Source organism: Lotus japonicus, chromosome 5, assembly GCF_012489685.1.
Source record: "Lotus japonicus ecotype B-129 chromosome 5, LjGifu_v1.2".
Classification (NCBI taxonomy): Eukaryota; Viridiplantae; Streptophyta; class Magnoliopsida; order Fabales; family Fabaceae; genus Lotus; species Lotus japonicus.
The window spans coordinates 11,874,961-11,901,645 of record NC_080045.1 but is presented as its reverse complement, the minus strand read 5'-3'; the positions used below and the strand labels follow the sequence as shown (position 1 = coordinate 11,901,645).

The following is a 26,685-nucleotide window of genomic DNA, read 5'->3' as shown; positions in this document are numbered from 1 at the left end:
CAGGAGATGGCTAGAACCATGCTCCAAGAAACTGGCATGGCTAAGCACTTTTGGGCAGAGGCAGTAAATACAGCATGTTACATTCAGAACAGAATCTCTGTGAGACCAATTCTGAATAAGACTCCTTATGAATTGTGGAAGAACATAAAACCCAACATTTCTTATTTTCATCCTTTTGGCTGTGTTTGTTATGTTCTCAATACTAAGGATAGATTGCATAAATTTGATGCTAAGTCTTCTAAGTGTCTATTACTCGGTTACTCTGAGAGATCTAAAGGTTTTAGATTTTATAATACTGATGCTAAGACTATTGAAGAATCTATTCATGTTAGATTTGATGATAAGCTTGACTCTGACCAGTCAAAGCTAGTTGAAAAGTTTGCAGATTTAAGCATTAATGTTTCTGACAAGGCAAAGCTCCAGAGGAAGATGAGCCAGAGGAAGATGAACCAGAGGAAGAAGCTGGTCCCTCTAACTCACAAACTCTGAAGAAGAGCAGAATCACTGCAGCTCACCCTAAGGAATTGATTCTGGGCAACAAAGACGAACCAGTCAGAACCAGATCTGCCTTCAGACCTTCTGAAGAGACCTTGCTCAGTCTGAAAGGATTGGTGTCCTTAATTGAACCCAAGTCCATAGATGAAGCTCTTCAGGACAAGGATTGGATTCTGGCCATGGAAGAAGAACTGAATCAATTTTCCAAGAACGATGTTTGGAGCTTAGTGAAGAAGCCTGAGAGTGTCCATGTTATTGGAACAAAGTGGGTATTCAGAAACAAGCTGAATGAGAAAGGAGATGTAGTCAGAAACAAGGCAAGGCTAGTTGCTCAAGGCTACAGCCAGCAGGAAGGAATAGACTACACTGAAACATTTGCTCCAGTAGCAAGACTGGAGGCAATCAGACTGTTGATCTCTTTCTCAGTAAATCACAACATAGTTCTACATCAGATGGACGTAAAGAGTGCCTTCCTAAATGGTTATATCTCAGAGGAAGTCTATGTTCATCAACCCCCAGGTTTTGAAGATGAGAAGAAACCAGACCATGTGTTCAAATTGAAGAAATCACTCTACGGTCTGAAGCAAGCTCCCAGAGCATGGTATGAGAGACTTAGCTCATTCCTTCTGGAGAATGAGTTTGTAAGGGGTAAAGTAGATACAACTCTTTTTTGCAAGACTTATAAAGATGATATCTTAATTGTGCAAATTTATGTTGATGATATTATATTTGGTTCTGCTAATCAATCTCTATGCAAAGAATTTTCTGAGATGATGCAGGCTGAATTTGAGATGAGTATGATGGGAGAATTAAAGTACTTTCTGGGAATACAAGTTGATCAAACACCAGAAGGAACATATATCCATCAGAGCAAGTACATTAAAGAACTTCTGAAGAAGTTCAATATGCTGGAATCTACAGTGGCCAAGACTCCAATGCATCCTACATGCATTCTGGAGAAAGAAGATAAAAGTGGTAAAGTATGTCAGAAGCTCTATCGTGGCATGATAGGTTCACTTCTATACTTAACTGCATCTAGGCCAGACATACTGTTTAGTGTTCACTTATGTGCTCGTTTCCAATCAGATCCAAGGGAAACCCACTTAACTGCTGTTAAGAGGATCATAAGGTATCTGAAAGGCACCACTAACCTTGGCTTGATGTATAAGAAAACATCAGAGTATAAGCTTTCAGGTTATTGTGATGCTGATTATGCTGGAGATAGAACAGAGAGAAAAAGTACTTCTGGAAATTGTCAATTTCTGGGAAGCAATCTAGTCTCATGGGCAAGCAAGAGGCAATCAACCATTGCACTATCAACTGCAGAGGCAGAATATATCTCAGCAGCAATATGCAGCACTCAGATGCTCTGGATGAAACATCAGCTGGAGGATTATCAGATCCTTGAGAGCAATATCCCAATCTATTGTGATAACACTGCTGCAATCTCATTGAGTAAGAATCCTATCTTGCATTCAAGGGCAAAGCACATTGAGGTAAAGTATCACTTTATTAGAGATTATGTACAGAAGGGCGTACTTCTTCTGAAGTTTGTTGATACTGACCATCAATGGGCAGATATCTTTACAAAGCCCTTAGCAGAGGATAGATTTAATTTTATTCTGAAAAATCTAAACATGGACTTTTGTCCAGAGTGAAGATGAATCAGAACCTCTGACTATGATACTTCTTGATCAGAAGATGTCTAGTCCAGAAGGTAACTCAATCAGAGTGTGTGTACCCACTGGTACTGACTCTGAAGCTGAGACAACAACGCGTGTGTCAGTATTTCTGATGCATAGTTCCTTGTGCCCGTGTGACAGTCTGTTATGATTGCGTGTAGATATGCTTCTCTCCTGTGTGTGATTTGTGTATTTTACTGTTACTATCTATCTTTAATTTTCAACCGTTGATCTTAAAGTGCTTTTTGAATCAACAACGGTTATTTGATAAAACCCACTATACACACACGATCTCGTTCACTTCTGGTTTTTACTCTCGCTCTCTCTGCTTTTTTGAAACCGCTTGTTCTCGATTTCTCTCTCGATCTCTCTTCATTTTTCATACCTTCAATTCGACATCATGGAACAGCGTCTTGACATTCATGAATCCATGCTGATTGAGATGAAGCACATGATGATGGAACTTCTGCGACGAATTGACAAACCTTAGTTTTAGGATCTCTTCTTTTTCTTTCTTTTTCTTTAACTTTGTTTTATTCTTGTTAAACTCTGTTTCTTTTTACTTATTTATTCTCGTTGTTCGTTTGTGATTATATATGCATCTCTAAATATATATATTTGTCACATATGTTTGCAAAACTCTTTTTTATTCATAATATTTCTTTTATGTTTACATCATACATTCTTTTCTAAAAGTCTAGAATGGAGGATCTCTCCTCATTCTTCTGCACTCCTGGCGCTGCTCTGACCTATCCTTCTCCAGACGCTCCAGTACATGCTGGATGTTGCTGAGCCTGTCCTTTAGCTCATCCCTCTCCAGAATCTCTTCTGCGGTATTGAGCTTCTCTTCCAAACTCTCTTTTTCTTCCAGCAGCTTGAGTTCAAGCCGGCTGAGTTCTTGCACCTCCTCCACGAAGGCAAGAAATTCCCTCAGGTCTCTCTCCAACTCTGGACGCAGGTCCTCTTCCAGCAGTGTTCGTGTCAGCTCCGCGATGGTCGTTGTATCCTCTGGATGCCTGATGTTCAGGAACAAGTCCTCCTCAAAGGCCTTCTTCCTCAGCTCTTCTAGTGCTACGATGTATGATGCCATTTTCTTTACTGAAAATTGTTCGAGGTGTGAAGCCTACCTTTCTCTCCAACGCTTTTTATAGGCTTCACTTTCTCTCTGAAAGTTAATGCTCCTACAGTTTCTCGAGGTTAAGTTCTTGGTAACTGACCCTTCTCTTTACTCACTTGACCGGTGGTAAACGCTCTTCTCTTGCATTAACTCTTCTATTTATTTCGCCTAACTCTGATTCTTGCATCATTTTCATCTTCTTTAAACTTAGACCTTCTCTAAGGGGGAGTACCTTGTACTTCAAGCTAAGTTTTTCACACCCCAAGCTTTTTGCTTATGACAAAAAGGGGGAGTAAACCCAGTTTTTGATGTGTAAGATGTGTTAGTGTGATTTATTTTTCTTTTGGAGAATTTAAGAGTTCCACCTTCATGACCATAGATGTGTCACTGGGCAAATACAAGGAATACATTTCACTTCTTCTGAAGTGATTCTAAGTTGACTCTGATACCCAAGACTCTGATACCTTGTCCGTGACTCTGATTACTTATGCGCTCTGATTACTCGATTTTCATCTATGTCATAAGTTTTTCACTCTAAACTCTTATATCATTTAGCTCAGAATCTAGACTTTACTAACGTTTTCATCAAGTATTAGATTCAGGGGGAGCTAAGATCAGAATCAAGCAGTGACTTGAATTCAAAATGAGCAAGATAAACTATTCACATCAGGATAAGTATTATTCTATATCTCTAAACTCTGAGTGAATTCAGTTTAATGTTTAAGAATTGTTCATCAAAAATCTTAGTTTTGTCATCATCAAAAAGGGGGAGATTGTAAGATCAAGTTTTGATCTAGTAGTACAACTCTATGTTTTGATGATTACAAGTTAACCTTTTGATATGAACAATTGTGGTACTCTAACGTGTTTTTCTGAGTGTGCTATTTACAGGCTCTGACCTCAACTCAATCTCACACAAATCAGAAGCACTGTGTATAAAGAGTGACCCAAGCAACGCTTTCGCATTCACCATGTTCAGCATGAACAGTGGAAAAGCTTCAGAAGTTCTGAAGTTATACAAACTCTGATGAGGACTCAGTCACTAGAAGCTCTGAAGATCCAGAAGTTCTGATAACCAAGAAACACTGAAGGTTCAGATGTTCTGATGGTGTAGAAGACTCTGAAGTTGCAGAAGCTGAATAGTGGAAACTCTGAAGTCCAGAAGCAAGAAACTCTGAAGGCCATGTTCTTCCCTCTGAGTTCAGAATCAGAAGATACAATGGTCAGAGGATCTGTGCTTTCACTCTGACTCTGATCAACCGGCTTCACAAGTTCCAATATGAAGCATTCCCCTGATCAGAAGTCTCCTAGGTTCAAAGGTCGCGTCGCTATCCAAGTACAAAAGCAACTGTACCTTCCTGACGACCTACCTAACGTTCTCAGCCACAGCAGAAGCTGGATTTTCCAGAACTGCCCTCCAACGGTAGCATTTCCCATGCATCGCCCAACCCTAATCCTTGGAGTATATAAAGAGGCTGAAGACTGAAAGAAACGGCTAGAAGCATTTTCACACGCGCAAGACATATTCAAAATCTTCTAAGTTTTCTTTCATCTGAAATTCATTGAGTTTACTATTAGCTTTTTAGAAGCAAATCTCTTGTAAACAATTTCTTGATAAACAGTTTGTTTAGTTCCTTTAGGAGATCAAGGTTGATCGGATCCTAGAGAAGACTAAGAGAGTGAATCTTAGTGTGAGCTAAGTCAGTGTAATTGTTAGTCACTTGTAGGTTTCAAGTGCAGTTGTAACTCTTACCTGATTAGTGGATTGCCTTCATTCTAAGAAGGAAGAAATCACCTTAACGGGTGGACTGGAGTAGCTTGAGTGATTTATCAAGTGAACCAGGATAAAATCCTTGTGTGCTTTCCTATCTCTTATCTTTAGCACTTCAGTTCTCGAAAGATTTGTCAAAATCTTTAAGGTGGAAGTTTTATACTGAAAACGTTATTCAAACCCCCCCTTTCTACCGTTTTTCATACCTTCATTAAGAGTAGAAGCACTTGGTCTTCAAAACCAGCTTTCTTTGGGTCTTCAGAATCTTCAAGTCTTCAGAGTCTTTGACCGTTCATTTAGAACTTCTGGTCTTCAAAATCTTCAGCACTTGATCTTCAGAACCCGTTATTAGAGCTTCATCTTCAGAACTTCTGAAGGAATATTCTACCGTTCATCATAACGTAGTGAGTGCAGAAGCGAATTAATAGTCAATGTTTGGTCTTTGACTCTGATGAATTCATCTTTGAATTAGAATCAGAACCTGTTTGTCAAACACTTAAAAGACAAACGTTAGAGTATCAAAATTGTTCATCCACAAATATATACTTGTTATCATCAAAACCTAGAGATGTACAACAGAACCAAATCATGGTCTTACAAAAAGTACTTACCACATCGGTTGTGTAACCGATGTGAAAAGGTGCAGACATACCACATCACCTTTGCTTACATTGGAGCAAACCGATGTGAAAACTCATTTTTCTTGTAGTGAAGTTACAGGCTAACATAAACTAACTAACTAACTACCAGTAATAGTAACAGAGTAGTAACAACTAGTAACTAACTAGGTACTCTAACTGGTAACTGAAACTGAGAGAAGGGTGATAAATGTTCACCATTCCCAACTTGAAAACAATAGCACAAAAAGGATGTGGTAAGATCTAGAGACTTAGTGAAGACACTGGCGAGATGATCATGTGTAGAAAATGACAACATGCACATTAAATCATTTTGAACATGTTCTTTAACAACATAGCAGTCAATTTCCAAGTCTGTGGACCGCTCATTGAAAATGGGATTAGCTGCGATTTGAAGGACACTTTGGCTATCACATAATACAAAGATTATGGAGGAGAACAAAAGACAACTAATGTAGCTCACAAGTGGTGGTAGCAAGAGCACGAGACTCTGCCTCAGATGATCTGGTCTCGGGTCTTGGCTGCATGTTTCTTTTATTTCCAGATAATCAAAGATTGGCCTAGATAGAAATAATCGCAGTTAATCAATCGATCTTTGTATATCAGGAAAACTCCCCAATCAGCATCACTATATCCCTGTAATTGAAGGGGAGAAGAACGAGTATAGAAGATTCTGATCCAAGATGCTTGGAGATAGCCATTACTACAATAAAGAATTGATTTAGAGTCGAAAATTTTGCGTGAAACGTTAAAATTCAATTTTACATTACTTAAAATTAACGTCCACCTAACTCACGCTAATTAGCATGGACTGAGCCCGTCTTCAACACTCCAAAATCACCACATGTGTAAGATATGTGAAGAACTCTTTCTTAGTGTAACATGCAGTGTAGCACCATTATTAATTATCAACATTCTCTTCCCTTTTTTCTGTTGCAAAATGTTGATTTCTAGATGTTCTATGTCTTGTGGAAATAACGACACTCCACATTCTTGTATATGGACTTGGACTTCTATTGTTGTCTCTACCACCTTTCGGTTCCTCTCTATGACTTCTACCCTATTTTCATTGACAAGCACCTCTAAATTAGATGAAATACCATGTTTCTTCCTTCTCATCTTCTCATTAAGATCACTTCCATTTACATTTTGCAGAGAGACAAAACCATCAGAGTGTGAATTTGTAACTGAAACTCAAAATGTTTCCCAAGATTCTCAGTAGCCATAGTCCTACTTCATCATCAAACTTGATACCCATTCTTGATAATCGATTCGAGTCCTTAAAAATCATTCAAGTAATCTGAAATAGAAGTCTCCTCTTTGTACCTCAAATTCATCAAGGAATTTAACAAATAGAATTTATAATTCCCTGATTAGAAGCACACAAAGATTTAATTTTTGTCCACAAGGATTTTTCATTTTGCTCATTAGTAATGTGATTATTAACATTGTCTTCCACATACTGCCGAATAAAACCATAAACATATTGATGCTCAAAATTTAATTTCTCATTATACTTGGATTTCGACTTCTTAGTAGTAAACACATGAAGATACAATTTCTTCACAAATAGAAAACCCTTCATTTTTCTCTTTCACAAGTGAAAATTAGCAACATTCAAACATACCATCCTATTTGTATTTGCCTCCATCATTCAAACAAGTCAGATAGCCTCTAACCAAAGAGCTTTGTTCCCACTCAGTTGGGAAATACAACACAATAATAAGAACAACTCAAACAGAGCACTATGCAGCGAATAATAATTTTCCCAACTTGTGAGGAGCAATCACAAATAATAGCAACAACTAATTGTCACATACACAAACATACATCAAGACTGTAAAGTGGTAAGCCTTGTCCATGTGAGAAGTAAAAATCATAGGCACAAGTCAGTCAATCAAGCTCCACTATGATATAAACAAGTAAGGGTGTCCATAGGTCGGGTATGGTCGGTTTCGGTTCGACGGCGTCGGTTATGGAGGGTGAAAAACACCCAACCATCAGGCCCGCCACTGACCATCCAACAACATCGGGTTTGTCAGGTTCGGGTTTGTCGGGTTAAAGTCGGTGTTGTCGGTTCTTGATCCAAAAAATGAAAATTACAAAAAGAGAAGATCCAGAAAACAGAAACCCTAACCCTCAACAAATCAAAGCAAAGACAAAAACTTTTCGAAAAAATGCAATCAATTCCAATACATATACACAGTTCTAGAATTTTGGACATTAGGAAACTCAGAAATCAACATTTTGCAACAGAAAAAAGAGAAGAGAAGGAAGAAGACCTAATTTTTACACTAAATTTAAACCATCACCAAATCAAAGAGGTTACCAGATCAAGAGAGGCCATGAACGTTTTTCACTTCACCACCTTCTGGAGGTTGAGCCAGATCAAGAGAGGTCGAGCCAGATCGTGAAAGGGAGAGCCGGATCGTGAGGTAGAACTAGAGATAAACGACCTGGGGTTGGTGGTGAGACGGTGTTCGATGGTGGCGACGTAGCCCCCTCCATCGCCTCCCAGATAATCATGTGTCGCTGCTCCAACTAAACACGATCCATCATCATGTCTTGGTACGATTCAGCACGCTTCCTGCACTTGCATCTTCGTCAGTGGCGGCTTCGGATGAAGATTGGACGGTGGGAGGGGTGAGGGTGGCAGAAAATGAAGAAGAAGGAGGCTCGAAACTGTGTGGGTGAGGGTGGAAGCGTTTGAGGAAGAAGGCTTCGATGACGGCGGTGTGGTGGAAGGTCGGAAGTGCATGAAGAAGAAGGAGGCGGTGAGGTGAAGGAGGCTAGGGTTAAGGGTTGGAGAATGAGGATATGGTAATGGACTTTCTCTGTTTTTTTTAATTTATATCTGGTTCGGTTGGACGAGCACCTAAACCGAACTCGACCAAACCAAACCATCCAGAGTCGTTTTTTACACCCAAGATATGACCCGATTTGACCACGTGGAAAAAAAAACGTCATTTTGGGCCAGGTTCTGTTCGGGCCATTATGGACAGGTCTATAAACAAGGGTATAAGAGACTCTCTTTCACAGTGCAAAAAACGTGCGCAACAACTAGCTAATACAATAAGCTTAAAATAGATAACTAAGATAACCACAAAAGTAAGAATTGGTGTTGCTATTCGAGTCTTGTTTCTCCCACCTCGGTCATTTTCACACTGATTCAACTCAAATTGCGAACAATCTGTCCAATTTTCAACCCGACACAACAAGGAACAAAAACGCAGTGACAAATCTTCTACGGATGCTTCGAGTTTTTGTGAAAATGGTTCTCTTCTCTATTCTCACTTTTATATTGTCTCTCTTGCCAAAATGAACATACTCTCTTGCTCTTATCTTAGTTTCTTCACAAGGTTAGGTGAGACAAGTGGTCTTGCATATATTAAACATTGCTCCACATAGGAATGAAGTCCAAAACTTGACAAATCAACAAATCAATATAGAGTATTAAAGTGAGTGTTCTTATCAATTTTTTTATTAAAAATATCCAATTGGTCAGAATTGTCATTCAACTTTCTTACACTTAAATATTCAAAATGAGTTGGTTGTGAAACTTTTACCATGCTAAAAGGCTATGGTCTTGAAGTGCACACTTTTATCATTGATAACCATGATAGTGTAGATGAGTATATGAGAAATGTATTAGTGAAGAAAGCTTATAGTATTGGTTGGTCCCTTTGCTCCTCTCAATACTCAATGGCTGCCTAAAACTAAAGAGTGCGACAAGGCTCTCAGCATTTTCTTCCCGTTTACTTTCAGCAACAAAATGGAACGAGCTCTTTTTGACGTGTTTCAGTTTGACGTTTACAAATAAGCAAACAACATCAAGTACCCAACCTCACCTCACACATAATCAGTGTACTTTTACATTTGATTTGACAATGACAAAAGCACCTAGTGAAATCAAGGAAAAACACACGGGACCAATGGAATTTTTCTACTCATACAAAGGTAAGTATGCGCAGGTATAGATTGGGGTCGGATCCACTTTGTGAACCTTACATTGAATTTTGGCTTAATAGCTCTTTTAGCCCCTCACGTTTGCCATATGTGCGAAAATCGTCCCTTAAGTAAGAAAATAGCAAAAATGATCCCTCACTTTGTCAAATGACAGCACTTTCGGTTCCTCATCACTTTTCCGTTTACTTTCATCCAAATTTTAACAGTTCTTAGAAAATAAAATAATAAAAAATAAAATAAAAAATGTAAATACATAAAAGTATGAATGTTCATCTTCTTCAAGCATAGTCTTTATCATTTTCATCATCTTCATCTAAAAACACCAGAGTTTTTCTATGTTTTTTTCCTCACCATCTCTTGACACTAAAAAACCCCATAAAAGCTCTGCTTCTTTCCTCACAGCATCACACCAACACTTCCATCCTTCTTCCACACCCACCTTCCCATAAGAAAACCAAAGCTCGGTCGCTGCCTCATTTCCCCCCACCATCACCAACACACACCCCATCACCTCCGACCACCACGAGAGAGAGCGGAAGGGTTTCAGTCCGCTGGTGAAAGAGGGTGGATGAAATCGAGAACCTGGAGGATGAGGGAGAATCAGCCCTTTTCATCTGGACCTGACTAAGTTCTCGATTTGAAGCTGGGAGAAAAAGAAATCGAGAACAGAGAGGATGAGATCGAGAAAGAAGCAAGTCGAGGAGGGAGCATCAATGACAGGGTACACCCTGATCTGTGCGCAGAGAACACTTCAATGACAGAAAATGTTAGTTTTTTGACGGAATAGTGAGGAGGGACCAAAAGTGCTACTGTTCGACAAAGTGAGGAAGGTGTTTTGCTATTTTCTTATGGGACGATTTTCGCACATATGACAAACGTGAGGGAGTAAAAGTGCTATTAAGCCTTGAATTGTTGCATGAGGCTAATTACACAGCTCAAATATTAAGAATAAGGAGTATTTCATAAATTTTGATAGAAGGAAAATGAAAAAACAAAAATTGTGATGTTTTTAAATAGAAAAAGCTAATCAAGCATGTATGTTAAACATTAGGTGAAACATAAAACCGTGATGTTTGTATCTGCATAGCTGAGCATATATCTGAACAGAGCAACATATTCCAAATTTGCCTAGTTACTATACTTTAGGTCTGAGGCTAAGCCATGTCTTTCTCATAAGTTATATACCAAATCCAAGTGTAACAATGTTGATGGAAGTCACATGAATCAAGTGATGACAAAAGTCACCAAAAGTAGAAGAAGAAAAAGCACAAGAAAATGTTTTGGACAAAATAGTTGGACCAGGGAGAACAAGCCTTAGACTGACAACACATCCCCACATCACATGCCTTATGTGGTGAGTGAAACCACAATTCACAAGAACTTTACCCCTCTTCTATTAATCATAATATTAAACACCTCAAGCTCATTGCTATTTCTACCAAACTGCTTTCCAATAGAATGTTCAGATCAACTTCTCTTTCATCAAAATCAATTTTGGCACTAGAAGTTACTTACAATAATTTATCTCTAGAACTGATTTTCACAATCAATTTGTAGAAAACATTCAGTAAATAATCTTATTTTCTATAATACATTAACAGAGAAATTATTTAGCATTATTACTATCTAATAGCATGTTTCGATCCGTTTCTCTTTCATCATCGGTATCAATTCTAAAATGCAGAAACTACTCACAGAAGCTTCTCATCACAATCGATTATGGCTTCAGAATCAGTTGAAGAATGGTTTCCAAACATGCATCGAGTGTGAGCTTAATTTGTGCCAATGGGAATCACTTGCCTTATTCCTAATGAACCTTGGAGCCTTTCTTTTGCAACCTTCAATGCATTTAGAGCTTCACCGACTCTTTCATTAACTGGTTTTTGGTTAATGGTGGCTTGTGATGTTGCTGTCATATTCACAGGAACTAATGCCATAGAATTATCAAAGGAATCTCCATAATCACTCTCATTCTCTGTCACGGATGATTTTGAGCTCAAACTAGAAAGCCTGAAACACAAATATATAAAATTGAAAGTACTAAAAAAACTACTATTCTAATCTATAAGGATCACCATGTTCAGATGTTATACCTGCTACCATCATTGTTCAAATCCTGGGAAGAGAAACCCATGTCTGAATTACTATTGGAACAATCAGTAATCTGAGAATCACAATCTTTTGTAGTGGATTCACCATTATGGGTCTGAATGAGTGCAACATTTTCTAGCAAAGTTGGGTTTTTTGCAAGATTCTTTTCTTCTGAATGCTTGGAAGCTGAACTAATTGAAGATGTCTCACAATAATTATCAAATTTCTCTGACAAATCAGATTGCTCTAATTGCCCTGAATTGGAGGATGTGTTGAAAGATTCACATTTCTCAGATGAATCAGATTGCTCCAATTTCCCTTTGGAGGTTGTGTTGAAAGATTCAAGTTTTTTCTTCAAAAAATTTAGCTTCCTCTCAGCTTTATCTCTTAATTTAATCTCTTCTCTAAGCAGCTTTTCCAACTCAACCAACTGTCCAGAGAAGCATTTTTCAAAGTTTTGGGGGAGAGAGAATAAAGTTTGTCAGTCAAAAAGCCACACCACAAACAGAACAAACAATGTCATTTTCAGATTTTTCTTTCCTCTAAAGTGATGATCTAAAAAACAGTGTCACAGAAGAAAAGTGAATGTATGCAAGGTTGTTGCTCTTAATAGAATTGATTTAAGAATTAAGATATTAGTACCTTGTTGCCCATTGATTCTGCTTCCTCCTTAGCTACCTTTGAAGCCTGTCTCTCTGCTAGTAACCTCCCTCTGAGGCACGCCACGGTGTTCAAACCCTCATCTCCTTCTATTTTCTTGCTGCTGAAATGATCCATCAAACAATGTCATTCAATTTTTCTTGCCAATCTAATAATCAGGGTTTCAAATTGCAGTCTGCAACCGCAATGTAACAAGTTTTTTGGAATCCTCGTGGTCAGGGTTTCAAATTGGGATCCGCAGCCACAATTGCGGCCCCAACCTAACGGGTTTTGGAGTACCTCATCAGCATCGCAGCTGCAATTGCAGCCACATCACCCTGCATTTGTCAGCAATTCCGCGACGTAGCGGCAACCGCGATTGCAATTTAACCATAGCCAATTTCCCAATGCAATATTAGAGAGATAGAGAGAGATGAAAAACACACCTCAATGTGTGGTCCTTTATGGTATCAGCTGCCATCACATGCTTACTAACTGCATTTTGATCACTGCAAGTCACCATCTCTGGGCTTGAGATCAGACCCCAAAAGTGTGTTGAGGTGGTTTGTTTGGAAGAAGAATCCTTGTTGTGGAATGTGTTGGTTCAGAAACAAATGTGCAAATTTGCGTGATATATGAGTATGAAATTGAAAATGGAATGGAATCTTGCTCACATCAATCACAGCTCACACAAGGTGATTTTGAAATTTGAATCAAGTCCCTGTCTCGTTATAAATAATTATATCCACCTCCAAGTACACTTTCTTTGTCTTTTTTGGCACTTACTGACGGTAATTGTTAAAGACACTGTTTTTCACTTTTTTGGAATGTAATAGATTTTTTTATCACCTATTTTTTGTCTAAAAACCATGTTTTGAATTTTGATTCATACATCGCTTATTTTTTCTTCCATTTTATTTTTACCTTTTTTTAAATTTTTTTATCACTCACTTTTATTTTTATTATATCACTTATAATAACTTTCATTTATCTTTTTTTTACAAATATCTCTAAGTAAGAGTGTGTATTATGTGTAAATAAAACTTTATTCTTAAAAATAAAAATCACATGTAACCATCAGTGAGACAATAGATGAGAAGGATGATACGAACAACAAATTAAGCAATAGGGATGGCCAACACTAACTCACTTTAATATATTTTCTCTTATAATTCAACATGTATCACAATATTTAAACAGGTTGTCTAAATCGTCTAAATCATTCATAAAAATAATTTTACATTTCTCTAATGCACTAATAAAATTTAAGATAAGTGAGATAAAAAATTCATCTTAGACCTTATTAGTTCATTAAAATAAGTAGATACCATATGCGTGATTTAGACGATATTTTTTTAAAAATAAAATTCAATTACCCGCTTTACTGAGTGTGAGTGTTAATTTCACATTACTATATTCAATTAACTTAGCTTGTGCACATTTAACTACTTTGCTTACGTTCAAAAAAAAACTACTTTGCTCGAATAATTTTCTTTTACTGACTTGAGCCTATCCACCGGTCAAATAAATTATAGCAAACGTGCCTAAATCAAAGTCTTGCGTGAAGAGATTAATGTTTCAATTGCCAAAAGGCCATTTCCTAAAAGTCATCAAGAAAAAATATTTAAGTATTAGTAAAGTCACTGATTTAGTATAGTTTGTTAATTGAAATGTGTGAAGTCTTTTAAACATCTGAACGGTTGCTTTCTCGTGGTTTTAAAAAAATATTTTGGAATGAAATATAGAATTGAAGGAGCAAACTAATAAATTGCCACTCAATTTGAAAATGGAGGAGTAGAAACGCGTATTAAAACTATGCTTCGTGTACCTGCATGGTGCAGGCTATAGCAGGCACACAAGGAGAATGGTGTTTTGTGTGATACAGACACATACCTTGTGCAGCATTTATTAGTAATTTAAATTTTGAACTTGCATCACTTTGCTTTGCTCGTGTCCCTCTTTGATTCTTTCACGGCTTCACTACCTGTTATTTTAATTAGTAGTGTCACGTGATCCATCTTGGAATGTCTTTCCTTTTATTTTAACATTTTCTGTATTTGTTTGTTTCTCTATAATTATCACTCTTTTTAGTTCATCGGAAAAATAAACTACAATTATTCAGGGTTGATCTCAAAACTCTCATATCTCTAACTCATATGTTCATCGGTCTTTACCAGTTAACTATCTTTCAGGATGAGATCCACATAGTTTAATAGTATCCATATAATTTTTATCAATTAATGATGTATATAATTAAATCCAAAACATATTTAAAAGAGTATATTGATATGATTTTTATTATTAAGTAAGATTGAAGTTTGGAGTTTGAACCCATCAAAATGGAATAGACTTGAATAAATTATTTTCGGTACATCAGAGAATGATAAATTATACTTTTTAAGAATTGAATTCTGAATCTTTCTCTCCCAACTCATATGTCCTCAATTCTTACCACTTGAATAAATTTTACTCTTAATTAGTCATCAGAAAAATTATGTTTTAAAAAATTCTGGCTAGCATTATCTTCCTCCTAACTATAATGTGGGAATTATAAATTTTAACTGGATGCCAAAGCAAATTTCTAGAGCATGATTACTATTATGAGGTTTGTATTTGGCTTGCATTGCACTCAAAGAAATGAGCTAGAAATAGCAGATCTATAATTGATTTGTTGCTATAGATCAAATACTTCCCACCTAACTATACATTATAGCTATCCATTCAAATGCATATGCAGGAAACTTTAAACATTCACCTTTCTTTCACTGTAGGACCACTGCATCTTTATTCAAGGGACGCATCGATCCTTTTGAATAAGTCACTGGCCCATTGCTAATAAAGACCAGATAAGAATTTTTTGGGTTTATTCTTTTTTAAAGGAAAAAAAATCATAAAGCCAAAAAAATAGAGGAAAAAATACATCCATTTTTTAGAACTTTTAGACTTCAGACTTTACCTTAAAAGCTAGTTTAAAGGTAAAGATTGCACTACCACTTATAAGTATTATATTGGTTATATCTTTAATCTATGCGAGACTTTAACACATACTTATATTTAAAAAATATATGATTGCGCCTTTGAAGAACTAATTAATATGGAAGCTATTGAAATATTTCTCAATGTAAGAGTTCGATTCCTAAACAATGTGTATAAAAAATAATTTATTGGAAGAAATATGCACATTTAATATGATCTCAAAGTATCGAGAGAATTAGTATCATAAATCATAAGTAGCGGTCGTCAGATCTTGATACAACAACAACAACAAAAACACAAAAAAAGAGGAAATTCTCCTTTTTCATTTAAAATTCATTAAATTCTAGTTTCACAGAATAGCTTGGAGAATTGAGATCCACAAATTATTATTACTAGAAGTAGACTCATGCCTTGCACGAGTTGTCAAATAAAATTAATTTCAAAATTATCTTTTTCTTTTTGGTGAGGAAAAATAAAAATAACAAACTTACTCCAAGACTTCTTTCTAACACCAAAAGCTTTTTTGCGTCGGTGGTGTTGTCGTTAACAATTGGAGAAGCTCTTTCGCTTTGGTGGGCTATGGAATTAGCTACTCAGTTGGAGTTCAGGAGGGTGATGTTTGAAACCGATTGTCTTCCTTTGTTCCAACTTGGAAAAAGACTAAAGGAGGTTCTTATTTATTTTCTGATATTCAGGATTGGTTTCGTTTTTGTAATTTTTTCAACTTTGTTGATCTTTCTTTTGTTCGCCATGATGGCAATAATACAGCTGATTATCTTGCACGTAATGCCTCTACCTTCTCCAATGAGGTTTGGGTGGATGAAGGTCTGCGAGGTTTGATTCTTTTGTTGCACAAAGACGTATGTCTTCCATGCTAATTTGATTTTAATGAGAATTTACTACGTTAAAAAAAACACCAAAAGCTCTTGAACACTAGAGGGAGGAGCAGCTCAAGTTTGAACTTTGCGCGTCTACAGTTGGGCCATCTTAGCCAGTTTATGACCTACAAGTCTACAACATTACAAAGGGAATTAGTTTTAGTACATCCCCTATTGTTTTTATATCATCCTTTTTGCACGAAAATGACTAAAATAACCTTAAAATTTAATTTCATTCCAAACATATCCCTTCTCCTACCTTTCAACCACTTTCTACCACCATCCTCTTTGTATCTCTTACCATCCTTCACTCTCACACTCATCTCCTGTTTTTCTGCACTTAAACGTTTCTCACACTTCGTAAGTGCGAACCAAGGTATGTTCATTCTCTCTTCATCTTCTTCATTGCGTTTAAGCGTTTCACACTGAGTGTGAAACTTTCATTTTATGATTTTTGTTTGTAAGTGTGAAATTTTCGCACTTGGTCATGTAGAGTATAGGTACACTCAGTTAATAGAATCAGTTAGCTAGTTAACTGAATATAGACAGATAGTGGGTTAGTGATCAAGTCATGTTGGCTGTAAATGGAAATATGGGTTGAGAGCTTCAGCTCTTTTCGGGGTGATTTATCTTGGGTTGAACAATGGACGCCGCCAATCCAAGCCGAATAGTGTTTTTGAGTGGCAATAATTATTCCCTTTGGAAAGAAAGAATGGAAGACCTGCTTTATGTGAGGAACTTCTATCAGCTTGTGCTCCTGAAAGAGAAGCCTGCAGGTAAAACAGATGCAGCATGAACTCTTTTTCTTAGACAGGTATGTGGATACATCCGTTAGTGGGTCGATGACAATGTGTTGAGCCTCATCAGTGGGGAGACAAATGTTGCTTCCTTGTCGATCAAGCTTGAGGAGATATATGCGACGAAAACTGATAAGGGAATTTTGAGTTGTCGACAGATTTTTGTGGTACATCGTTTGTACTTTGTTTTGGCTGAAATTTCAGTATGTGTTTCATGTCGATGAGCTCGTTATTTTAATATTTTTATTTGGGGTTTTTACCCTCTCTGTTGTCTGGTTTAGTTTTCCCTTTTATTGGGTCTTTTTGTGCCTATTTCCACCTTTCTTTGGTGTAGTTTACCCCTTTCGTTGGGGTTTTGTCTCCACCTTTTTGGGTGAAGCTTTTGATGTCATGGGATATTATTTTGTAACCATTATTTTTCTATAGTGGCTCGTGCCTGTAATTTTCATTCTCTCAAATTGAAGGAAGTTTTCCATGTTAAAATTCTCGTGTCTCTATTTTACTTTTATTGTTTCTACTGTTATTTGGATTTGCTTGGAATTTTGTTCAGCTCTCACAAGTGAAAGAGAGTTTTTCTGCTTCTAATTTTTTCAATGTGCCACTCGATTCCCAACAGTGGTACTAGAGTCGATGGTTGTTTGACCATGGGCCATGGGCCTATAAGACTCAGGAGCACCAACCCAGATTGACGGCCTCTGAGGTTCTGTTTGAGTATGTTGAATATCTATTAAGATTTAGTTTATAATTAGTCTTGTCTCATTGAGATATAGTTTAGATTTGTTTCTCTATCTTAGATTAGTATATCTTAGATTAGTATTGTTCTGTACTAGGGCAAGCTTATGTAAGAGAAAGACAAAAAGTAAACCCTAGCAGAGCACTAAAATAGCAAAACTACCATAAAAGGAATATTCTCATTAATGCTGAAAAAGTTGGTTTCGTACAAGTGGATGACCTCCCCTTTTATAGAGGGGGTGGTCATGATATGGATCTTTCCTATATTTGGGCCTGACAATCAGGGCCCAAATCCCCGTACACATAAGACAAATCCAAAGGAATCTTCCAGCTGGCTTGTGGGTCCATCACCTAAGGGAGGGCAATGAAGCTCGTCATGTTGCCTTTCCCGCCTTGGCTATCGTCAATGGTTTATTGTTCATTTTGGGCGGGACATAATCTTCTTTATGTCCCGCCCAGTCCACATGCCCCCAAGACATGAGACTCGAGTAAAGAGTTGAAATGTCTTCATGTTACCTAGTAGTTCGCCTCTATTGTTTATTCGTTCATCGCCATTTTACCTTCGTTGTTACATCGCCATTTTCACGCTTCGCCACCTTTGTTGCCGTTTCAAAGATATGTCGCCATTAATCATAACCGTCAACCACGTCTTTTCAACTGACGCACGTATCCTTATTTTCCGGGATTTCGTCATCATTTGTTATAAATGCAATCTTCAGTTGCGCGTCTCGAGGAGTAATGTCTTTTCGCTTCCTAACTTTTCGAATTTCAAATCCCACGATCCCACGATCTTCCCCCACTCATTCTCTCTCTTCCTTTCTCTCTATAAAATCCCCTTTTCACTTTTCATTTTTCACTTTTTTTAAAACTTTTGCTCTGAAAACCCTTTTCACCGCAGCTTTCATTCTCTTCTTTGAACTCCGGTGAACCTTTTCTTCCTCCGGCCGTCGTCATTGCGCGGTGCTCCCCTATCGCCGACGTTCTCCTTTCTCAAATTCACGTTTCTCCCTCTGGTTAGTTTTTCTCTTTCTTGAGACTCTTCGTTTACTTCTTTTTTCTCTGACTCTGTTCATCTTCTTTCTTCTTTTAACTCTGTTCATCTTCTTTTTACTTTTAACTCTGTTCATCTTCTTTTTATGAAACTGCCTCGCATGTCTTTACCAAACGCTAGCCTTTCTTCCCTAGAACTTTCTTCACCCTCCACGGAGGAGGAAGTTGTCGCCCCCTCTATAATTGAAATTCATTCCTCGCCTTCTACCCATGATGATTCCGGTCCCGCCGGCTCTGTAGACTCAATTCTCTCCTCTAATGGAGATTTGTCTTCACCTGAATGGCGCTCTGACGTGCATTTAGTTGAAGATAAATGTCTGTTGCATTCTATCTGGAGCAGCGTTGGGAGCATTAGTTCGCTTCGAATTTCTGCTCAAGGGTTCACGAAGATAGATCCCGCCACCTCGAATAATGAAGATCATCTGTTGAATGTCCTCCCATGTGGCGAAGATGACTGTGTTCTGTTGCGTAAAGAACCAGACGATGGATCGCCCGATTTTTTCTTTGTTTATGGCTATTTCTTCTTAGATTTAAACATTAAACTTCCTTTCTCGCCGTTTATATGTCACGTTCTTTCTTTTCTGAATGTGGCGCCTTGCCAACTCCAGCCCAACGCCTGGGGTTTCCTCCGCTGCTTTGAAATTCTTTGTGAACACTTGAGTTTCACTCCAACCTATCCCTTGTTCTTCCTTTTCTATAAATCAGTCACCACTAAACCTACTTCTGTGAAATGGGTTCCACTATTAGCCCGTAAGAACATGAGTCGGTTTACCGCCCTTAAAAGCCATTACAAAGTATGGCAGAAGAAATACTTTAAAGTTGTGGAGTCGCCCGAAATAAAGAACTTGTTCCGAGATTCTGACAATAACCCCCTCTTCCCTTTTTACTGGACAAAGAACCCTCGCCGAAAAATATCTGTTTCATACGACGCCTTGGATGAATCTGAACAAGGCGTCGCCGATTACCTCCGCACACTACCAGTAATTTCCGGTCACGACTTGATTGAGGCGTCGAAATCCGGCACTTTAAATCAATTTTTTAGTAAGTTTATAATATTTGTACGTAACTTCTTTTTCTTTTTGTTCATGTATCTCGTCTAATTGATGTTTTCCGTACAGCTACGATGGGAAAAGGCAAGGTTGACGCGAACCCACTCAAGATGAAGGAGTACCTCGCCCAGTCTGCTGCGGCGGCGAAAAAGAGGGCCGCCGAAACTGAGCAGAAGAAGAAGAATGAAGGTACCTCGGGTTCTGACAACGTCAGGGACCCTAAACGTCAAAAAACTTCAGGTGCTGCTGGTGGTAAGCCTCTCCACCAATCAACTCTTGATTCAAAAAGTCGTCCCGCTGAGAAAAAGAAGGGACATGACAATGTCCCGCCCCCTCAACAAGATTCAAGCACGCTGATCAACCGCCCATCAACTCCATTTGGCCAGGCTGGGCCTAGTTCAGCCATTGGTGGCGAAGCTCCTCCCCCCTTGCTGAGCTTGTCGGATCCTCACTTCAATGGGCTGGAATTCATGACTCGTACTTTTGACAACCGGATTCACAAGGACATTTCCGGTCAGGGTCCCCCCAACATTGCTTCCATGGCGATCCATCACGCGCTGTCTGCCGCCAGTACTGTAGCGGGAATGGCTCAGTGTGTGAAAGAGTTGATCTCAGCCAAAAACCGTTTTGAGAAGAAGGCAGCTGATTACAAGACAGCCTATGAACGGGCTAAAACTGATGCTGAGACCGCCAACAACAAGCTGAAATCTGCTGAGGAGAAGTGTGCTAAATTAACTGAAGACTTGGCTGCTTCGGACCTGCTTCTTCAAAAGACCAAGTCTCTTAAAGAAGCCATAAATGACAAGCACACTGCCATTCAAGCCAAATATCAAAAGTTGGAGAAGAAACATGATCGCCTGAATGCTTCCATCCTAGGGCGTGCTTCTCTCCAATATGCTCAAGGCTTTCTGGCGGCCAAAGAGCAGATCAGTGTAGTTGAGCCGGGCTTTGATCTTTCCCGCATTGGGTGGCTGAAGGAGATCAAGGATGGTCAAGTAGTTGGTGATGATGACATTAGCCTCGATCTCCTTCCCCAATTCAATGATGAGAGTGAGCCTGAAGAAGATGGCGAGGATGGGAATGAGCAGCACAGGAATGAGGATCAAGGGAAGGAAGATCCTCAAGCTGGGACAAGCCAGGGCAACAACGCCAACAACGAGAACCTGGCTTGAATTTGTTTTTATTTTATGAAGTTGAAATTTTTCTTTGGGCATTGCCCTGTTTTATTTTCATTCCAAATCATGTATGGGCATCGCCCCCTTTTTTCTACTTTAAATGGATATCATCTTAAGTTCATTCGTTGTTTTTAGTTGTTCCCAACTTTCGTTGTTATATACCTTAGCCGATTTTTCGACGAGGCTTGGTTTCTAGTGGCCACTAGAATTGCCAAGGCTTTTAACTTTTGAAGGCGATACTTTCTTATTCCGAAAGGTTTACTCGCGGTATTGCATACCTTGATACGATTTGCATTGCATGAACTCGTAATAAAAATTCAAAACATATATGATTCTGTTGAAATGATCTTTTCATTAATTTTCTTTCGTATGGGAACAATTGTCCCTTCATTACAATTGTCGCCTCATTAAAAACCTTTCCAAAGAAAGGGAAAAAGAGTGCGACTTCGTTCACATTTGTTGTTTCTACTAACTAAAATACTGCTTTAGATGAGAGGCGTTCCATGTTCGTGGAACCTTTTGACCGCTTAGTTGTTCCAACTTATAAGCTCCTCCTCCAACATCGCCAATAATCCTGTAAGGCCCGCCCCAGTTGGGTGAGAGTTTGTTGTGTTTATCGGGCATTGTATTTTTTCGGAGCACTAAGTCTCCTACCCTCATTTTTCTTGGCACCACTTTTGTTGAGAATTTTCTTGCCACCTTCACTTTTCCCGCCTCATTTCTTATGTGGGCCTCTCGTTGTTCCTCGGGCAGCATAATTAGATTTGCTATTAAGTTTTCTCCGTTGTCATTTTCATTAAACCGAGCCACTCGCCAATTTTGGTTTTCAATTTCCACTGGGAGCATGGCGTCAGTTCCATAAGTTAGACGATACGGGGTTTCCTTTGTGCTTGACTGCTCCGTGGTGTTGTATGCCCAAAGAACGCCTGGTAGTTCCTCCGCCCAAAGCCCTTTTGCCTCATCCAGTTTCTTCTTTAAACCCTTCAGGATAACTTTGTTAGCCGATTCAGCCTGCCCATTGGTCTGTGGATGTTCTACAGAGGCAAATCGCATCTCGATTCCCATTTCTGTACAAAATTCTCGGGTAACACTACTTGTGAATTGTGTTCCGTTGTCCATTACTAATGCCCTGGGAACCCCAAATCTACAAATAATCCTTCGCCACAAGAAGCTCCTGACCTTAGCGGCCGTGATAGTTGCTACTGCCTCAGCCTCTATCCACTTAGTGAAGTAATCAACCGCCACGATGATGTACTTCATTTGTGCCTTCGCCACAGGGAATGGTCCTAAGATATCGGTCCCCCACATGGCGAACGGCCAAGGCGCCATCATGGTTGTTAATTCTTCTGGTGGAGCCTTGTGTAGGTCAGAAAAGACTTGACATTTTTCACATTTCTTAACATACTCCAAACAATCCTTCTTCATCGTTGGCCAATAGAATCCTGCTCTTATCACCTTAACTGCCAAGGATCGCCCGCCAATATGACTAGAACACACGCCTTCGTGGACTTCCGCCATTATTCCGAGGGCGTCCTTGATATCGACACATTTGAGCATAGGAGACATGATTCCTCGCCGATACAACTCTCCACCCACCAGTGTGTAAAAACTGGCTTCCCTTCGTTTTGCTCTCGTGTTCAAATCATCCTCCTTTGGTGGGTTCTCTAAGAAGGTTTTAATCGATTCCATCCAAGATACCTCGCCCTCACTGACTGACTTTACAGCTTTCAACTTTATTTCTACCAAATCAATGCTCGGGCGAGGCAGGGTTTCTTGAATGACTGTCTGGTAGTTGCCCAATTTCCCTGTGCTTGCCAACTTTGCCAACACATCAGCCCTCTCATTTTGTCCCCTCGGGACATGTTCTATTTTGATTTCTTTGACCTCCATCATCAATCTGCGCACCACTTCCAAATATTTGGACAGTTGCGGATCCTTCACCTGGTACTCACCTTTCACTTGTTTAACCACTAACTGCGAATCTCCTTTGATAAATAACTTCTGGACTCCCAATTCAATGGCCAACCTTAAGCCGGCAATTAGAGCCTCGTACTCAGATTGATTATTGCTCGCCTTGAACTCGAACTTGAGAGACTGTTCAATGATCATTTTATCTGGACTTTCGATTGTTATTCCCGCCCCACTTCCAGTGTTATTAGAGGATCCATCCACAGACAGGACCCATTCTCCTTGAGTCTTCTCTCCTTCAGTGGGTGTTAATTCCGCCACGAAGTCAATTAAACTCTGGACTGTGACTTGGCCCCTTGGCTCATATTGTAAGTCATACTCTGACAGCTCAACCGACCAGCTAACCAATCGCCCTGATAAATCAGGCTTCTGAAGTACTTGCCTTAAGGGAACATCAGTTTTAATTTTGACTTGGAAACTTTGGAAGTAAGGTCTGAGGCGCCTTGCAGTTTTCAGAATCGCCAAAGCCGCCTTTTCAATTTTTTGGTACCGCAATTCTGCCCCCTGTAAAGTATGGCTCACGAAATATATAACTTTCTGCTTTTTTCCTTCTTCCTGGAGCAAAACCGTACTTACCGCCTTGTCAGTAACCGCCAAATAGAGCACTAATGGAACGCCTGGTGTTGGCTTGGAGAGTACCGGTAATGTGGCCAATGTTTCTTTCAATTTGGTAAAAGCTTGTTCGCATTCCTCTGTCCACTGAAACTTTGAATTCTTTTTTAAACATGTGAAGAACGGGGCCGCTTTGTCACCCGCCATTGGCAAGAAACGTGACAAGGCGGCCATTCGCCCTGTCAAACGCTGAACCTCCTTTATACTTGTTGGGCTTTTCATTTCCAAGATCGCCCTTCCCTTATCTGGGTTTACTTCTATTCCTCTTGATGTTAACATAAATCCCAAGAATTTTCCTCCCTGGATCCCAAAAGAACACTTCTCAGGGTTTAACTTCATTTGATATGTTCTTAACTGATCAAACGCTTCTTTAAGGTCGCCGCCATGATCACTAGCCCTGGCGGATTTTACAATCATGTCATCCACATACACCTCCATATTCCTGCCTACTTGCTTTGAAAAAATTTTGTCCATGAGCCGTTGGTACGTAGCTCCTGCATTCTTCAAACCAAAAGGCATTGTCTTGTAACAATAGTTCGCCTGATTGGTCATGAATGCTGTACTTTCCTCATCCGAGGGATGCATCATAATCTGATTATAGCCCGAATAAGCGTCCATGAGACTTAAAAGTTCATTCCCTGAAGCTCCATCCACAAGCTTGTCAACATTGGGAAGTGGGTACGAATCTTTGGGACACACTTTGTTCAGGCTCGTGTAGTCGGTGCACATTCGCCATTTCCCATTGGCCTTCTTGACCATTACAACATTGGCGAGCCACGTTGGGTACTGTACCTCACGGATGAAGCGGGCCTTGATCAATTTTTCAGTCTCTACTTGTACAGCCTTGTTCTTTTCTTCACTCATTCTTCGCCTTGGTTGGATGACCGGGGTCGCCCCTGGTCGTATGGCTAGCTTGTGGGTGATCACCTTGGGATCAATCCCTGGTACATCATTGATGGTCCATGCGAAGAGATCTAGATTATCACCCAGAAGGGTGATTAGTCTGTCCTCTTGTTCTGTTGTCAACCCACTGCCAATCTTTAGAAACTTGTCCTTGACTTGCACCTGCTTGGTTTCTTCCAGCGGTTGTGGGCGAAAATCATCAGCATCATCTCTTGGGTCCAAGCTAAATCCTTCTTGTGAGAAGATTTCTGTAATTCGGTGGCTCTCCTTGGCGGCCTTCCGCCCATAGAGCGCCACGCTCCTCAAATAGCATTCCCTTGCTGCATTCTGGTCTACACGCAATATCCCGACCTTCCCGTTGCAGGCGGGATATTTAACAGTTAAATGAGCAGTTGAGATGACCGCGCAGACCTTATTGAGGGTGTCTCGCCCCAAGAGTACGTTGTAATTGGCTCTACACGCCAATACTAAGTACTTTACTTGAAACTTCTTGACAAACTCTCCTTCTCCAAAGGCAGTCGGAATTTCGACGTATCCCCGCACACTGACACGGTCTCCTGTGAATCCCACCAAAGTTCCCCTGTATGGTTTCAAATCTGATTCCTTTAGTCCCAGGCGATCAAAGGCGTCTCCATAGATGATGTCTGCCGAAGATCCCTGGTCTAAGAATACTTTCTTTGTCACATAATTGTTAACCCTAATTGTTACCACAATTGGATCGTTGTCATGGGGAATTACATGCGCAAAATCCTGAGGGGTGAATATAATAGGGGAATGATTCACCCAACACTCGCCTTCGTTCGACTCCTGTACTGAGTGTACTGCCGCTACGTAGCGTTTTCTAGCCTTACTTGAAATTGCACCCCCGCCAAATCCTCCTGCAATAGATGAGCATTCCCCAGCAGGATCGCCCAACTCTTCAACTATCTCTTTACCTTTACCTTTGTCCCCTTGAGTGATTTTAGCTACCTCCGGCGCTGCTGTGTCTTTGACAAAGTTTGCCAAATGGCCAGCTTTAATCAAGCGATCAATTTCCCGCCTTAAATTCCAGCAATTATCTGTCGTATGCCCCAACGCTCTGTGGTACTCGCACCACCTATTGGTGTCCACGTTAGCTGGCGGCCGCCGTGGGGGTGGTGGGTACTGCACAACGTTGGTCTGTCCAACCGCCCTTAAAATGGTACTTAAGGGTGCATTCAACTTAGTAAGTGGGATTGGCGTTGGCGAAGCACCAGGCTGACCAGCTGTGGCAGCAGCGGGACCTTGTGAATTTCTGTGCCATGTATTTTGAAAGCCAGGTTTAGAGTTGTGGTATGGTCCCGGTCTTGGTACGCGGGGGGTTTGCGCTATCCTGGTTTCCTTCCCCGCCTTAGATTTGTCTTGTGAAACACCGCCAGATTGAGACTGCTTACGTCCTTCCTCTCTTTCTTGTTTCTTCTGGTCATCTTGCTCAATCAATATGAACTCTTGAACACGAGCGCGAAGATCCATCATATCCTTCGCCGGTCGCCTTGTTAAGTCTCTATTCAAATCTCCCGCCCGAAGGCCATTTTTGAATGACGCCAAACAGACATCTGGATTTTCATCCTCCAACTGCACCGCCATCTTGCTGAAGCGTGCCATGTAGGTTTTTAATTTCTCGCCTGGTTGCTGATGTATGCTGATAAGATCAAACATTGTTGCTTTTGTGGTTTTATTGGCGGAAAATTGAGTCAGAAACTTAGTGGACAGATCAGTGAAATTATCAATGGAGAAGGGCGGTTGTCGAATGAACCACTGCATCGCCATGCCCTTGAACGTGGAAGGCAATAATCGACATTTTACCGCATCCGACGCCCCGCCGATCACCATTTTAGTATTGAAGTATCTAAGATGCTCCATAGGATCAGATTCGCCCGAAAAGGCGTCTAATGCCATGGTTTGCAGGTGCTTTGGAATGTCCACCCTAGTGATGGCTGGAACAAAAGGTTGGAATTCAACTACATCCTCCGCCTCCAGGCGTTGTTCTTGCTTAAAATTCTGCCGCTGAGTAAGATACTCAACTTGGGCTTGCAACTGCTCGTTTTGGGACTGCACCTTCTGCAAGGTATCTAACATTTGTTGCAAAGCCGCAGGCGTGATACCTGTCACTGCCTCTTGCGCTCTC

At 39.8% G+C, this 26,685-nt stretch overlaps 1 protein-coding gene across 2 annotated transcripts; it reads right to left on the bottom strand.

Annotated features, from left to right (window-relative positions):
• Positions 1-11,130: 11,130 nt before the first annotated feature.
• LOC130721492 (uncharacterized) lies at positions 11,131-13,107 on the bottom strand. Of its 2 annotated transcripts, none has more exons than XM_057572292.1 (4): positions 12,846-13,107; positions 12,403-12,520; positions 11,763-12,190; positions 11,131-11,679 (listed from the first exon to the last, which is right to left on the bottom strand). In XM_057572292.1, the coding sequence occupies exons 1-4, from the start codon at positions 12,920-12,922 to the stop codon at positions 11,442-11,444; spliced, it is 861 nt and encodes a 286-aa protein (XP_057428275.1). In that variant the 5' UTR covers positions 12,923-13,107; the 3' UTR covers positions 11,131-11,441. The 2 variants fall into 2 exon arrangements, with proteins under 2 accessions (XP_057428275.1, XP_057428274.1); XM_057572291.1 differs by having other exon boundaries at positions 12,403-12,523; positions 12,846-13,106.
• Between the last annotated feature and the right edge of the window lie 13,578 nt (positions 13,108-26,685).